The sequence below is a fragment of the Alosa alosa genome, chromosome 21, assembly GCF_017589495.1.
Source record: "Alosa alosa isolate M-15738 ecotype Scorff River chromosome 21, AALO_Geno_1.1, whole genome shotgun sequence".
Classification (NCBI taxonomy): Eukaryota; Metazoa; Chordata; class Actinopteri; order Clupeiformes; family Clupeidae; genus Alosa; species Alosa alosa.
Window position 1 is genome coordinate 29932202 of NC_063209.1, and position 17500 is coordinate 29949701.

Consider the following 17500-nt stretch of genomic DNA (forward strand, 5'->3'; position numbering starts at 1 on the left):
CTCATTTACATGTACATGAGTTGCAGGAGTAGGAAATGGAGACAAATTGACAAGCGTGATTTATTTTTGCAAAGAGAATATGCAGGACTGAGAGGCGGTCATATTTTGTACCGCTATGCGATACATCTAGTTTATTGCTGCCGTTACTTATGTTACTCTGTGGGTATTAGCTACAGAGGACCTGACACTTCAAATGCTGGCATATCGCGTCACATTTAAACTGTATAAGCAGACGTGAACGGCAGGCTGAACAGATCTGCAACAGAAGGATGTTGATATGTTAACTCCAGCTGCAAAGTCAGCCATCTTCACCAGCTAACACGATAATCCAATTACTGTACAACAACAGTATCACAGTTACAGGAAGATAATCGCTCAGATTTTCGTTATTAGGCCACTTGAAAATAGGCTATGGCTAGGCTAATCACTGGAGGTAATTTAATATTATGTTTGTTTTGCTAATGGTTAGGCAAGGCCTCCCTGTGGTTTTGATCAACCTAATAATCTTTGAAATGTCAATTGTAAACACTAAGGTGAAATGCGTTGAAACTGACATGCCACCAGAACAGACATTTTATCGGCTTTGAGGTATAATAAAGTCTCCAGTCTTGTAAATTCACATTATGTAACATCCATAACGCACCATTAAAGGTTTTAAAAGCAAGAAAGTGGCACAATTTGGTCATCACACTTTACATTGAAATCAATCAGCTTTGCACAGACACTATGGACATTGTCGCATCAACACTGTATGTGTAGCATAAACTTTTCCTATAAAACGTTATGGATGTGACATGGCCATGGAACTTGCTGACTTAAAAACAAAAGCCTTACAAATGTAAGGAGTTGTGCTCTTAAAGGCAAGCTGAGCATAGACATTGCTCTACCATTCCCTTGTCAATCTGGAATTTGTCAAATGACACAATATGTTTGAACCTTGGGTCCATTTATCCACTTTTTAAATATGTATAATATTACCATGTGAAAAATGTTGTTTCTGTATGGTTGCACACCATATTTATGATGTAAAAAGAGTGTAATTCTCCATCAAATTCAATCAGATCAGTTACAAACAATAAAATATAGACCTAAATGAAAATTTTAACAACAGTTCTATTTGCGTACGCACAACTTTTTTTCCATGATAAGGATGACCTTTGTTTTTGATCCCGTGAGAGAAATTTGGTCTCTGCATTTATCCCAATCCGTGAATTAGTGAAACACACTCAGCACACAGTGAACACACACTGTGGTTATTACTACTCAAACTCCTAATCTGAACACGACTAGTGCAGTTCTCTAAACACGACTAGTGCAGTTCTCTAAACACGACTTCTCTAAACACCACTAGTGCAGTTCTCTAAACACGACTAGTACAGTTCTCTAAACACAACTTCTCTAAACACCACTAGTGCAGTTCTCGAAACACGACTTCTCTAAACACCACTAGTGCAGATCTCTAAACACGACTATTGCAGTTATCTAAACACGACTAGTATAGTTCTCTAAACACAACTAGTGCAGTTCTCTAAACACGACTAGTGCAGTTCTCTAAACACCACTAGTACAGTTCTCTAAACATGACTAGTACAGTTCTCTAAACACGACTAGTACAGTTCTCTAGTACAGTTCTCTAAACACCACTAGTGCAATTCTCTAAACACAACTAGTACAGTTCTCTAGTACAGTTCTCTAAACACCACTAGTGTAGTTCTCTAAACACGACTAGTACAGTTCTCTAAACACCACTAGTACAGTTCTCTAAACACGACTTCTCTAAACACCACTAGTACAGTTCTCTAAACACGACTTCTCTAAACACGACTAGTGCAGTTCTCTAAACACCACTAGTGCAGTTCTCTAGTGCAGTTCTCTAGTGCAGACCTCTAAACACGACTAGTGCAGTTCTCTAAACACCACTAGTGCAGTTCTCTAGTGCAGTTCTCTAAACACCACTAGTGCAGTTATCTAAACACCACTAGTACAGTTCTCTAGTGCAGTTCTCTAAACACGACTAGTACAGTTCTCTAGTGCAGTTCTCTAAACACGACTAGTGCAGTTCTCTAAAACCGACTTCTCTAGTTCACTAACTACACCACGACTAGTGCAGTTCTCTAAAACGACTAACAGTTCTCACGGTTTAGTGCAGTTCTCTAAACACCTAATTAGTACAGTTCTCTTAGTGCAGTTCTCTAAACGCCACTAGTACAGTTCTCTAGTGCAGTTCTCTAGTGCAGTTCTCTAAAGGCCACTAGTACAGTTCTCTAAACACCACTAGTACAGTTCTCTAGTGCAGTTCTCTAAACACCACTAGTGCAGTTCTCTAAACATGACTAGTACAGTTCTCTAGTGCAGTTCTCTAAACACCACTAGTGCAGTTCTCTAAACATGACTAGTACAGTTCTCTAGTGCAGTTCTCTCAACGCCACTAGTGCGGTTCTCTAGTGCAGTTCTCTAGTGCGGTTCTGTAGTGCAGTTCTATAAACACGAAGGTAAAATTTTATTGAGTGGATGTTGAGATGTTCTTGAGCTGAAGTTGGATGTTGTTCAGCTGAAGGTGAGACATTGCAGAGGTGTGTGTGAGATGAGGGTTGGTCTGTGATTTGGTGTGTGTGAGATGAGAGTTTGTGATTTGGTGTGTGTGAGAGGAGAGTTGGTCTGTGACTTGGTGTGTGTGAGCTGAGAGCTTGCTGGTCTGTGACTTGGTGTGTGTGAGCTGAGAGCTTGCTGGTCTGTGACTTGTTCTCATGGGGAGACTGATGGCTGACTGTTTGTTTAACAGCCCAATCAAGCTGTGTGCCGGGGGAGTGTTTTTGGGAGATTCAGTGTGTGACAGAGAGTGTGTGTGTGTGTGTGTGTGTGAGAGAGAGAGTGTGTGCTTGTGTGTGAGAATGTGTGCTTGTGTGTGTATTTGTGAGAGTGTGTGTTTGTGTGTGTGTGTGTGTTAATGTGTAAGAGAGTGTGCTTCCTCTGCATATTAAGGAGGGGCTGGTATGTCCGCTGTCATGGTGATAAGAGGCTTATGTCTAAACGAGATAGAAAGAGAACGACAGTGTGTTTGTGTGTGTGTGTGTGTGTGCGTAATGTACTGTAGTGCCGACTCCTTGTGCTAATGTCTGATGTTTGTTGATGTTGAGACTCCAGTGGCATTTCAGCTGTAATCATGCAGTTCCATCTGTTTACTCCCAAAGGACACTCTCTGATCTGTCCCCTGCCCCCCTCAGCAGATCACCTCTGATCTGACCCCTGCCCCCCTCAGCATAATCACCTCTGATCTGTCCCCTGCCCATTCCCCCCCCCCAGGGGACTCCAGTAGGCATATCCCTGCTCATAGCTCTGCTCTTTCTCTTTTTTTATTTATATAGCGCTGACACACTGACGATGGCTTAGGCCATGGCGCTGACACACTGGCGATGGCTTAGGCCATGGCGCTGACACACTGGCGATGACACACTGACGATGGCTTAGGCCATGGCGCTGACACACTGGCGATGGCTTAGGCCATGGCGATGACACACTGGCGATGGCTTAGGCCATGGCGCTGACACACTGGCGATGACACTAAACAATACATAAGTAATGAGAAAAAACTTGAGAGTGCGGTTTTTCTTCTCTAATTTAGCAGACTGAGCAGGGACACAGAGTGCTAGCACACAGCACAGCTAGCACACAGCACAGCTAGCACAGGTAGCACACAGCACAGCTAGCACACAGCACAGGTAGCACACAGCACAGCTAGCACACAGCACAGCTAGCACACAGCACAGCTAGCACAGGTAGCACACAGCACAGGTAGCACACAGCACAGCTAGCACAGGTAGCACACAGCACAGCTAGCACACAGCACAGAGAGCACAGCTAGCCAGCGGTAGCACACAGCACAGCTAGCACACAGCACAGCTAGCACAGGTAGCACACAGCACAGCTAGCACACAGCACAGCTAGCACAGCTAGCACACAGCACAGCTAGCACACAGCACAGCTAGCACACAGCACAGGTAGCACACAGTACAGGTAGCACACAGCACAGGTAGCACACAGCACAGCTAGCACAGGTAGCACACAGCACAGCTAGCACAGGTAGCACACAGCACAGCTAGCACAGGTAGCACACAGCACAGCTAGCACACAGCACAGCTAGCACAGGTAGCACACAGCACAGCTAGCACACAGCACAGCTAGCACAGCTAGCACACAGCACAGCTAGCACAGGTAGCACACAGCACAGGCAGACATCCCAAGTCTCCCGGAAGTTCCGGGAGTCTCCCGCATACTAACAGCGGCTCCCTGACACACGCAAATTAGATAAAATCTCCCGCAATCTAGAGCGAGCGATAAAGAGCGGGCACGCGAGATAGACTTCAAATCGCGAGTGCATCTGAGGGTAAGCTAATACCACCCAGAGAGAGAGAGAGGTGTGGTCCGTGTGTGTGAGTCTAGGCGGGCTTTTTATCGATTTTCTCCCGAACTTACTGTAATCTGTTCAGTGTATCTATAGGAACAGGAGCGTCATGGAGTCAGTGCCCCCCAAAAAAGGAAAATGTAAGACCCATTTCAAAGTGTACCCTTGTCTTATAAGAGTAAAAAAAATAATGATAGGTCTAGTCTTTCACGCTGCACTGTAACAGTGACTTTAGTGAATACATGTTGAGGTGAGTTTAACTATAGTGCCAATTCATGTGCATATTAATAATTATTCTATATTCAGGCCTATACATGGCTAATTGCCAAGGCTACATGAAAAGACCAAAAAAAAGGGACCAAACTACCAAAATGTACATATTTTATTTTCACAATTTCTATCTTCCTTATTTGGTGTACTGACTAGACATTATTGAACAAACATATTAATCTGTATTTCAGTATCTAAATAGGCTAAAGTATTTTTTTTTTTTGTGTGTGTGTGTGTGTGGGGGCTTCGTGATACCTCCCTGAAATGACTTTTTGCAGGTTTGGATGGTAGCAGGTAGCAGGACAGCACAGGTAGCACACAGCACAGCACAGCTGGCACAAGTAGCACACAGCACAGCTAGCACACAGCACAGTTAGCACACAGCACAGCTAGCACTAGTGCAGATCTCTAAACACGACTAGTACAGTTCTCTAAACACCACTAGTGCAGTTCTCTAAACACCACTAATACAGTTCTCTAAACACAACTTCTCTAAACACGACTAGTACAGTTCTCTAAACACCACTAGTGCAGTTCTCTAAACACGACTAGTACAGTTCTCTAGTACAGTTCTCTAAACACCACTAGTGCAGTTCTCTAAACACGACTAGTACAGTTATCTAGTACAGTTCTCTAAACACCACTAGTGCAGTTCTCTAAACACCACTAGTACAGTTCTCTAAACACGACTTTTCTGGACACACAGCACAGTTAGCACACAGCACAGCTAGCACAGGTAGCACACAGCACAGGTAGCACACAGCACAGTTAGTACACAGCACAGCTAGCACGGTTACATGCAGCTATTCCGACATGCCGCTACTTAGACATTGGCGTCTAATTGTCGAAGTGGCGGCATTAACATTGATTTTCAAGCGTCCCACTATTGCAACATTTTTTTTTCATTGTCAGAGTAGCGACACTTGACCTTTTCTTTCAAACGTCCTGCCATTCCGACACAAGGTCATTAACAGTGGCGAGCCAGGATTTTTTCAACGGAGTGTACTTTTTAAGTATAGGCCTAGGGTGGGCCTTTATTTTTATTCCAATATGGGCAGCAAAGGCCTACAGTAATCGTCCCAACTTTAAACACGAACACACAAACAAAATTCAATCAATTTGCAATGACCACGGCTGAAGAGTATAATATGACTGTTCATTAAGCCTACATAATTAGCCCATATGAAACTTGTGCGGCCTTTTATTGGTGAGGATTATGCATAATGCAGCCGTCGCGGGGAAATTACTGTATTAATATAAATGCCAGTACAGTTATCATTGCACTTAAATCAATGAATGTGATTATGTCCTAGTTACGTGCGCTTTAGTGTCGTACACTGACATTCGCCAATGGGGATAGTCGCCGACCCTCATTAGATGTGGATATTTGAGGCAAGGATAGCCTTCAAGAAACAAGGTTATCGCGAGTTGCTGTGAGACATTCGCCCAGGTCTCTCTCAAAATCCAAACACACCCAATTCACGCTTGGACTTTTCGATTATATTTCTAAATGTTGGGACTGATGGACACTGAACTCTGGGGTTATTTGAACGCTCGCTAGAAGTGGTTTACTGTAAAAGGAGCGTCGGATATCCCGCCTGTCTTTGCACAATTATAGGGCCATGTTAATGCATGCGCTAGCCTAGAGTCGAGAGAAAGAAGACTAAATAAATATGCAGACATGTTATGTGCAATTCAGCAACTGCACGCATGACATGGCAAGCCAAAATGCATTGCATTATTATTGTCCTCTAAAATGCAATAGCCTATAAGCAACTTGAATATATCGCACACCCAGTTTGAACACCCTGATGGACACTAAACTCTGGGAGTTATTTGAATGTTCACTGAAGTGGTTTAGGCTACTGGAGCGTAAGAATTCCGCCCGTCTTTCCGCAATTGGTCATTGATTGACGGCCATTAATTAATTAATATAGGTGGCCTGCATGCACAGAGTTTGTTTGATGCATGGAGTTTCCGACCGTTCTCCCCTGAGAGCTTAGAGAATAAAATGAGGAGAGCTACCTGTGTTTTACATAATGTGTAACATTTATTCACATGGCCAGTTCAAAATCACCTAAGGTTTTGACTGAAATGTGTGCGGTATGTCGTAATAGCGGGATGTCGTAATAAAGAGTGAACCCCAGCTAGCACAGGTACCACACAGCACAGTTATCACACAGCGCAGGTAGCACACAGCACAGCTAGCACACAGCACAGGTAGCAGGACAGGGAAAGCCAAGGAGAGGACCAAGAAGAGACACTCTGTAATTATATGAAATAGATATAAATAAATATGATATACAATAAGAAATATTAGGGCTGTCAATCGTTTAAAAAATGTAATCAAATTAATGACATACTCTGTGATTAATTAATCTAAATTAATCGCATATATATTGCATATATTTAATTGAAATCAGCGTTAGTGACATTAAATAAAATAAAAGGGCTCTTTTATTTTTATTTTTTTATTTTTTTATTTAGCACGTCAAAAGTTACAAGGCAAAATGCATTTTTGCTAATTGCAGTGACCCTAGAGGTCAAAGGTCACAAAATTTCTTCGGCATTCACCTGATGGGGTCATGAGTCCATGTACCAAGTTTGGTTTTATACATGCAACGATTGCTGAGATATGAGCTCACTTCCTGTTTGGCGGCTTCGGCCACAAATTTCGATTGATGTGACGGGCTTAACGCTTCTATCAATTGTTACAGAAATAAATGAAGTGACAAGGCATGGTCTGAAGATGGTCTGTGCCAATTTTGGTGAAGATCAGATGAAATTTGTGACCCAGCGAAATTGTTGGTGTTTTTGATCAAATAAAATATGGCGGCCTAATAAATTATATTGATGTGACAAGTTGCCCTCAGTTGACCTAAGTACCTTTCACAGTATTACCAGACACCACTAGTACAATTTAATTCTAAGCACAGCAGCAGCTACAGGCCAAAAGGCATGTTTGTGAATTACAGCGCCCTAGAGGTCAAAGGTCACCAAATTTCATGAGGGTCCTCCTGATGGGGTCATGAGTCAATGTACCAAGTTTTGATACATGCAAGGGTTGCTGAGATATGAGTTCACTTCCTGTTTGGCTTCTTCGCGAAATTTTGATTGGCTTTTACAGGCTTAACGGTAATACTTCTCCAAGACAAAAAGTGATAACTTTTGTGAGGCTTGGTCTGAAGATGATCTGTGTCAGATTTGGTGGGAATCAGAGAAAGTATGTGACCCCTGATACATTTTAAGTGTTTTTGATGAAATCCAAATGGCGGAAAATCCATCATGGCGGAAAATTACGCCATAGGGTGCGTTGAACTCCGGCTTGGTCCAAGGATTCCAACAATACCTTTTTAAATCGGACCAACAGGTCAAAAGTTATTGCATGAACGCACGCCCAACTTTGGCCTGTTGGTGGCGCTTAGAGGGTTCGAAAGTTGCCGACATGAACCTTTGGTGACATGAATCATGGGACCATCCCCAATCAGTGTGCCAAATTTCCCAACTTTTTACTATACGGTTCTATGGGCTGCCATAGACTTCCATTGCATATAATAATAATAGGAAAACGTAGAAACACAATGAGGTCCTCGCAGCTTCGCTGCTTGGCACCCAATAATAGGAAAACGTAGAAACACAATGAGGTCCTCGCAGCTTCACTGCTTGGCCCCCAATAATCTATGATATGACCTAATAGGCTGAGGAAATACATTCAAAAGTGCTTCGGGAAGAAGGTTTTTTTTACATACATTTCAGGCCACAGATATAACCTACTGTAGGGGACACAATGAAAATAAATTAACACTCCCGTCAATGTCAACACTACTTTGCATTGATGTGGACTAGAGTTGACGAACTCCGGTGATATGGAAATTCCTTGCTGCAGACATGGCAGAGGACTTTATTTTAATCAACACTTTATTTTTATCAACACCATCAGGCCGTTTTTTAAAAATAAATGTTCCAATCAATGATCTAGGCAGCATATTTTCTTCTCTCTCCTTCATTTTACAGTTTGGTTACTGACTAGAATGGCTCGGGGTCAAAGGTCATACGGAATAAATTAATTTGCACTATTTTTTTAATCAGTTATTTTTTTCTCAAATTAATTAATTAAAATGAATCAGTTATTTTGACAGCCCTAAGAAATATATAAAATAAAGTAATGTTTGGTAGGCAGTACTGTATGTTGCAAATGACTGATTGATATGTCACATTATTGACGGACTGTGCTGAGTGTGAGTCTGTATTTGGGCACAGACAAGCAGCACAGACTATGTGTTGTGGGTGTGACAGGGTGTAACAGTGTTGATGGTCTGTTGCAACTGTGACTGTCCTGTCTGTGAGCTAGAAGTGGAGCAGCACTGTTTGTTTGGCTTGAGTAAGACCAGATGTTACCCATGACAGCACTGACATTAGTTGAGACAGTACTGATGGTAGTTGAGACAGCTCTGACGGTAGTTGAGACAGCACTGATGGTAGTTGAGACAGTACTGGCGGTAGTTGAGACAGCTCTGACGGTAGTTGAGACAGCACTGACGGAAGTTGAGACAGCACTGATGGTACTGATGTTAGTTGAGACAGCACTGACGGTAGTTGAGACAGCACTGATGTTAGTTGAGACAGCACTGACTGTAGTTGAGACAGCACTGATGGTACTGATGTTAGTTGAGACAGCACTGACAGTTGTTGAGACAGCACTGATGTTAGTTGAGACAGCACTGACTGTAGTTGAGACAGCACTGATGGTACTGATGTTAGTTGAGACAGCACTGATGTTAGTTGAGACAGCACTGACGGTAGTTGAGACAGCACTGATGTTAGTTGAGACAGCACTGACTGTAGTTGAGACAGCACTGAGGGTACTGATGTTAGTTGAGACAGCACTGACTGTAGTTGAGACAGCACTGATGGTACTGATGTTAGTTGAGACAGCACTGACGGTAGTTGAGACAGCACTGATGTTAGTTGAGACAGCACTGACGGTAGTTGAGACAGCACTGATGTTAGTTGAGACAGCACTGACAGTAATTGAGACAGCACTGACGGTACTGATGTCAGTTGAGACAGCACTGACTGTAGTTGAGACAGCACTGATGGTACTGATGTTAGTTGAGACAGCACTGACTGTAGTTGAGACAGCACTGATGGTACTGATGTTAGGTTGAGACAGCACTGGACGGGTAGTTGAGACAGCACTGATGTTAGTTGAGACAGGACTGACGGTAGTTGAGACAGCACTGATGTTAGTTGAGACAGCACTGACGGTAATTGAGACAGCACTGACGGTACTGATGTCAGTTGAGACAGCACTGACGGTAGTTGAGACAGCACTGACGGTACTGATGTTACCCATGACTTGTGTGGCAGGAGAAACGCATGAACAAGGCCACAGAGGTGATGATGCAATATGTGGAGAACCTGAAAAGAACCTACGAGAAGGACCACGCGGAACTCATGGAGTTCAAGAAACTAGCCAATCAAAACTCCAACCGCTGCTATGGAGGTTCCATTGATACAGGAGGTGAGTAAACATTACAGCTATGGACTAAACATTTGGTGTGTTTCATGTGTGTGTGTGTATGTGTATTAAAGTAAATGAGTTCAGGACTATGCACACACCTACTCATTGTAAAGCAATATTGAATGATGACATAACAATATGATGACACTAAAAAATATATTTTTTAGTTGTGATGCAATAATGTGCTGATGATTCTTTTTTGGGGGTCCAACTGGGCCCAGAGCGTTTTTTATTTTATTTTTTCCATAAAAATAAAAATCCCGCTATTAAAGGGAAACTTGGCAGGATTTCCGCCTCTGCTGGAGAAATTGTGCATTATGCTATTTCAAACTGTGGAAAAAGGTAACGATAAAGCACATGGATTTGTTTACAAGCTAGCAAAACGGTTAGCATAAGTTTGGCAGACAATGTGGATGTTACAAGGTAAGAAACACGATTTAAAATGAGTTTCTTGTTTCTCACTTCTTCTTTCCGACGGTGGTCTCTACCGTTGCAAGGTTGGTTTTCCGCCTGGGGACGCTTAGGGGCAGCGGGAAAAGTCACCATTTTCACCGGAACAGGTCATTTAACCATCCAAATGATTTCTAAACGGGTTTATTACGTTAAAATAGTTGCCAAGTTCCCCTTTAAGAGTAGCCTACAAACAATAGCCATTCTACCACTGACTTGCTACCTCAACCTAATAAAATCATATTTTCCACGTCAGGCCTGGACGTTACCTTTGATTATATTGTCTGGAAGCACAGCTACACTAATTACTCTTTTAGAGTCAAGCCTTTTTTTTTCATCCTCACTGAAACTGTGGTGATGGTGACAAGGTTTACAGGTTGCTGGCTGCATTAGTAAACAAGCAAACAAGCTGGCTGCATTAGTAAACATGTTTGGACAAAAGAGCTGCTGGGCCCAGAAACAACATGTGACGAATTGGCAATATCATAACTATAGATATAGCAATATCATAACTATAGATATAGCAATATCATAACTGGATTCATAAGGTCAGCTGACAATATCATAACTGGATTCATAAGGTCAGCTGATGCTTTTCAGTAAAAGCAGCACTATGCAAGTGTTTTATCTTAAAATAACAGCTTTGAAGCCAATTTGATGGTAAACAAGCTTATAATAGGGGAATGCTTGACCTAGCATAGCCATGGAACATAGCTTGCAGCGGCCTGGAGATGGAGAAGCAACCTTGCAATGTGGAACTCGTCGACCCGGAGACATCTCTTGAGAATCGTGAAACATTACCTGGTCAGTATATAGCTCTATGGAGATGGACAAAACAAAAGCACATGCACCATGTACAGGGGGAAGGACTCAAGCAGTGAGAGGTATTTATAACGGCAAGGTCAAACATAAATATTTTGCGACTTTAGAGTTGCCAAAAATACCGAATCTACATTGGATGCCTAGGAATGCCTGATGTCTATGGAAAGTCATGATGACTGTGAGGTCAGATCTCATCATTAACTCTCTCTCTCTCTCTCTCTCTCTGTGTGTGTGTGTGTGTGTGTGTGTGTGTGATTCAGATGATGGAATCCCTCGGCCCTCCCGGTCCATGTCCCTCACCATGGGGAAGGTACAGCAGCATCATGCCTTGATGCTTGCCAAGCAACGATGCGACACAGCGCCAAGCGCGGTCGCATACGCAACGCCTTAGCGCGGCCAGTCGCGCTATACAACAGGCATAGCGCTAACGTGGCCATGATAACATACGCAACACAGCGGCCGTAATTAGCATTCCTGCTTATAGCGGCCCGATGCGGTCGCGCCAATACCGCAACCTGTGATGCGGCGCGGTCATACACAACCTAGCGCCAACACAGGCGACGACGACGCGAAGCGCGGTCACATACACAACCTGGCGGCCTTGGGCGCTGATGCGCATACGCAACCTAGCGCCAACACAATGCAGTCGCATACACAACACAACGCAACACAACGCAACGCAGTGCAGTCGCATACACAACACAACGCAACACAACGCAACGCAGCGCAGTCGCATACACAACACAACGCAACACAACGCGACGCAGCGCAGTCGCATACACAACACAACGCAACACAATGCAGTCGCATACACAACGCAATGTGACGCAGCACAGACGCTTTCACAACACAACGCAACACAACGCAACGCAGTGCAGTCGCATACACAACGCAATGTGACGCAGCACAGACGCCACAACACAACGCAACACAACGCAACGCAGTGCAGTCGCATACACAACGCAACACAACGCAACGCAGTGCAGTCGCATACACAACGCAACACAACGCAACGCAGTGCAGTCGCATACACAACGCAACACAACGCAACGCAGTGCAGTCGCATACACAACGCAACACAACGCAACGCAGTGCAGTCGCATACACAACGCAATGTGACGCAGCACAGACGCCACAACACAACGCAACACAACGCAACGCAGTGCAGTCGCATACACAACGCAATGTGACGCAGCACAGACGCCACAACACAACGCAACACAACGCAACGCAGTGCAGTCGCATACACAACGCAATGTGACGCAGCACAGACGCCACAACACAACGCAACACAACGCAACGCAGTGCAGTCGCATACACAACGCAACACAACGCAACGCAGTGCAGTCGCATACACAACGCAACACAACGCAACGCAGTGCAGTCGCATACACAACGCAACACAACGCAACGCAGTGCAGTCGCATACACAACGCAATGTGACGCAGCACAGACGCCACAACACAACGCAACACAACGCAACGCAGTGCAGTCGCATACACAACGCAACACAACGCAACGCAGTGCAGTCGCATACACAACGCAACACAACGCAACGCAGTGCAGTCGCATACACAACGCAACACAACGCAACGCAGTGCAGTCGCATACACAACGCAATGTGACGCAGCACAGACGCCACAACACAACGCAACACAACGCAACGCAGTGCAGTCGCATACACAACGCAACACAACGCAACGCAGTGCAGTCGCATACACAACGCAACACAACGCAACGCAGTGCAGTCGCATACACAACGCAACACAACGCAACGCAGTGCAGTCGCATACACAACGCAACACAACGCAACGCAGTGCAGTCGCATACACAACGCAATGTGACGCAGCACAGACGCCACAACACAACGCAACACAACGCAACGCAGTGCAGTCGCATACACAACGCAATGTGACGCAGCACAGACGCCACAACACAACGCAACACAACGCAACGCAGTGCAGTCGCATACACAACGCAACACAACGCAACGCAGTGCAGTCGCATACACAACGCAACACAACGCAACGCAGTGCAGTCGCATACACAACGCAACACAACGCAACGCAGTGCAGTCGCATACACAACGCAATGTGACGCAGCACAGAACCATGGTTTCTCTTTGGCTGCTGCTCTTTTTGACCCTTTGGCGCACCTTGTCATCAAGCTGCCACAGACACTTCCTAGTAGGCATCCTATTTCCGGAGTCGTGGAAATAAACAGCAACACAGTTCTGAATGAAAACAAAAACCCCTCTAGGTTGGCTTAGTGTGACATATGTGATACTCATCCATGTCACTAGGTGGATCATGTATTGGTTAATAAGGATATGCTACCGAGCCTAGTAGAGTGATAAGGATAGACGGTGCAATGCTGAAGTTGGCTGTATGCTGTTAACGCTAGTTTGGAATAAAGCAAGTAAAGCGAGTAAGTCGTGTTATTCTACTACACAACACTCAGCCAATGTGGAATTAAAATATCACGAAGCACTTCAAGTTTATGCTATCATCTACAAGCGAGGCATTGTGTATACTCCCACACTCTTACATGTACAAGTTAAGTTCATCAAGTAGCTTTCTTTGCAATACATTGCCAATATGGAATAAAACAATTCTAAAATGCAAAATAATAGAATTTTAATCGTACAATATAACACGTTTTTTGTTGCAGTATTTCTCTAAGTGTATGACATGTCTGAGATGTCAGCTGTATGTGTGTGTGTATGAGCTATCTGTGATGTGTGAGTTGTGTAGTGTGTGTGTGTGTGATATTATTATTATTGTTGATGTGTGTGTGTGTGTGTGTGTGTTTGTGAGTTGTGGTGTGTGTGTGTGTGTGTGTGTGTGTGTGAGTGCTGTGTGGTGTGAGTTGTGTGATGTGTGTGTGTGTGTGTGAGTGCTGTGTGGTTTGAGTTGTGTGGCATGTGAAGTGTGTAAAGTGTGTTTAAATCCTCCACAGGCAATGCCACGCAGAAGAGTCAGTGTTGCTGTGGTTCCTAAATTTAACCTCCTTAACATCCCGGGCCAGACACCTGGGCAGAGTCCAGGCCAATTACCTGTCCAGGCACCTGGGCAGAGTCCAGGCCAATTACCTGTCCAGGCACCTGTTCAGCTACTCACACAGACGCCTGGCACCAGCTGTGGACCCACTTTGGTACAGGGTCCTAGCCCTGCACTCCCAGTCCTGGTGAGTGTGTGTGTGTGTGTGTGTGTCCTGGTGTGTGTGTGTGTCTTGGTGGTGGTGGTGGGGGTTCCTGGCGAGTGTGTGTGTGTCTTGGTTAGTGTGTGTGTTTGTGTGTCCTGGTGTGTGTGTGTGTGTGTGTTAAGTGTGGATATGGAGTGTGTGTGTGTGTGTTAAGTGTGGATATGGAGTGTGTGTGAAGTGTGTAAGTGTGGATATGGAGTATGTGTGTGTTAAGTGAGGATATGGAGTGTGTGTGTGTGTTAAGTGTGGATATGGAGTGTGTGTGAAGTGTGTAAGTGTGGATATGGAGTATGTGTGTGTTAAGTGAGGACATGGAGTGTGTGTGTGTGTTAAGTGTGGATATGGCGTGTGTGTGTTAAGTGTGGATATGGAGTGTGTGTGTTAAGTGTGGATATGGAGTGTGTGTGTGTTAAGTGTGGATACTGAATGTGTAAGTGGGTAAGTATGCAGACTGATTATGTGTGTGCGAGTGTGGAAATGGAGTATGTGTGTGTTAAGTGTGTAAGTGTGGATATGGAGTGTGTGTGTGTTAAGTGTGTAAGTGTGGATATGGAGTGTGTGTGTGTTAAGTGTGTAAGTGTGGATATGGAGTGTGTGTAAGTGTGGATATGGAGTGTGTGTGTGTTAAGTGTGTAAGTGTGGATATGGAGTGTGTGTGTGTTAAGTGTGTAAGTGTGGATATGGGTGTGTGTGTAAGTGTGGATATGGTGTGTGTGTTAAGTGTGTAAGTGTGGATATGGAGTGTGTGTGTGTTAAGTGTGTAAGTGTGGATATGGAGTGTGTGTGTGTTAAGTGTGTAAGTGTGGATATGGGTGTGTGTGTAAGTGTGGATATGGAGTGTGTGTGTGTTAAGTGTGGTGTGGATATGGGTGTGTGTGTGTTAAGTGTGTAAGTGTGGATATGGAGTGTGTGTAAGTGTGGATATGGAGTGTGTGTGTGTTAAGTGTGTAAGTGTGGATATGGAGTGTGTGTGTGTTAAGTGTGTAAGTGTGGATATGGAGTGTGTGTAAGTGTGGATATGGAGTGTAAGTGTGGATACTGCATGTGTAAGTGTGTAAGTATGTAAGTGTGCAGACTGACTGTTGATTCTCCTAACTCTAGTGTGAAGCCACAGTGAAGACTGCTCCTCCCAGTGATGCAACACTACACACTGCACCAGAGAGGTAACACACACATACACACACACTTATGCACACACACACACACACACACACACACACACTCTCTCTCACACACACATACACACACACACACTCCCACAAACGCACACACCCACACGTGTGTAAATGAAGGATGTGTGTGTATGGGAGTGTTTTGTGTATGAATGAATAGTAATGGTAAAGGTCAATCTCCAGCACGACATGTTTACTTTACTTACAGGAAGTTCATGTCACTATCAGCAGGAAGGCTGCAGATAGTGGAGCTGTGTGTGTATGTATGTATATGTGTGTGTGTGTGTGTGTGTGTGTGTGTGTGTATGTATATGTGTGTGTGTGTGTGTGTGTATGTATATGCGTGTGTGTGTGTGTGTGTGTGTGTATATATATCGTGTGTGTGTGTGTGTGTGCGTGTGTGTGTGTGTGTGTGTGTGTGTGTGTGTATGTATATGTGTGTGTGTGTGTGTGTATGTATATGCGTGTGTGTGTGTGTGTGTGTGTATATGCGTGTGTGTGTGTGTGTGCGCGTGTGTGTGTGTGTGTGTGTGTGTGTGTGTGTGTGTGTATGTATATGCGTGTGTGTGTGTGTGTGTGTGTGTGTGTGTGTGTAGGTCTGTCTGTCTGTATCTCAGTGTTGGAAGCTGCAGCAGGTTTTTAATCTTCAGATCAGGATCCACTGACGTGTGCTACTGAGCGAGAGGTGGAACTTTCCCATAGGTGTGACTTTTCCTGGTGCTGAGCACAATATTTACTTTCGCTTAATCATCTCCGATATTTGCTTAAGTACTTGTGTTCATGTGCGTGTGTGTGTGTGTGTGTGTTCATGTGCATGTGTGTGTGTATGTTGGTGTGTTTGTGTGTGTGGGTGTGTATGTTGGTGTGTTTGTGTTGTATGACACAGGGGGTCAGTAACAATCCCATAAAGCTCGACTGACTGAGTGTGAAGCTCAAGGTCGTTTTTAAGGGCTCCCTGCTCACACATTGTCCATTGTGTTTGCACTCTAGTGCGTCTGAGAAGCGCATGGCTCCTAGCATGACGATTCTCTTTGAACTTTAATAGCTTTCCATCAAAATAACTGCAGCTGGACGGCGGCTACTCCTCACGCTAGGAGCCGAGGGCAGGGGCTGCTCTCCTCTTCACATACAGCTACAGAAGTTTGCACACATTAGCCAACAAAGCTAACATGCAGCTAAAGCTACAGAAGTTTGCACACATTAGCCAACGAAGCTAACACGCAGCTAACACAGAACACACTCAAAACTAGCGCAAAGCTACTGCACGTCCGCCAGCCTGAGTGTGAAACAAATGCAGACCATGCTGATGCTAAAGCTAAACACTCGTTAGCTTTCCTGCTTACCCTTCCAGCTGTGGTTTGTGCAGGGGAGCTCTCTGGGCTACAGATCTCTGAGCTAACGCAGAGGGAAACAGATCTCTGAGCTAACGCTAACTCTAACTCTAGCATCTGTTTTCTGGCCATGAAGTAAATTTGACAAAGTGCAGCTCAGAGCTAATGCTAACTCTAGCTTCTATAGTGGGAAACAAAGTGGATATGACTCCGCAGCTCTGAGCTAATGCTGATGCTAATGCTAGTGTCTGTTTTGTGCCTGCAGTGGGAAACAGAGTGAATGTGACTCAGCAGCTCTGAGCTAATGCTGATGCTAATGCTAGTG

At 44.5% G+C, this 17500-nt stretch overlaps 1 protein-coding gene across 1 annotated transcript in view; it reads left to right on the plus strand.

Moving 5' to 3' along the window:
- Window positions 1-17500, plus strand: part of mrvi1 (murine retrovirus integration site 1 homolog) — an 85660-nt gene that overhangs the window by 64808 nt on the left and 3352 nt on the right. The window contains exons 18-21 of the mRNA XM_048230923.1: window positions 10043-10196; window positions 11729-11778; window positions 14427-14654; window positions 15774-15835. Of these exons, the coding sequence (XP_048086880.1) occupies window positions 10043-10196; window positions 11729-11778; window positions 14427-14654; window positions 15774-15835 (494 nt within the window). The remainder of the gene's footprint in view (window positions 1-10042; window positions 10197-11728; window positions 11779-14426; window positions 14655-15773; window positions 15836-17500) is intronic.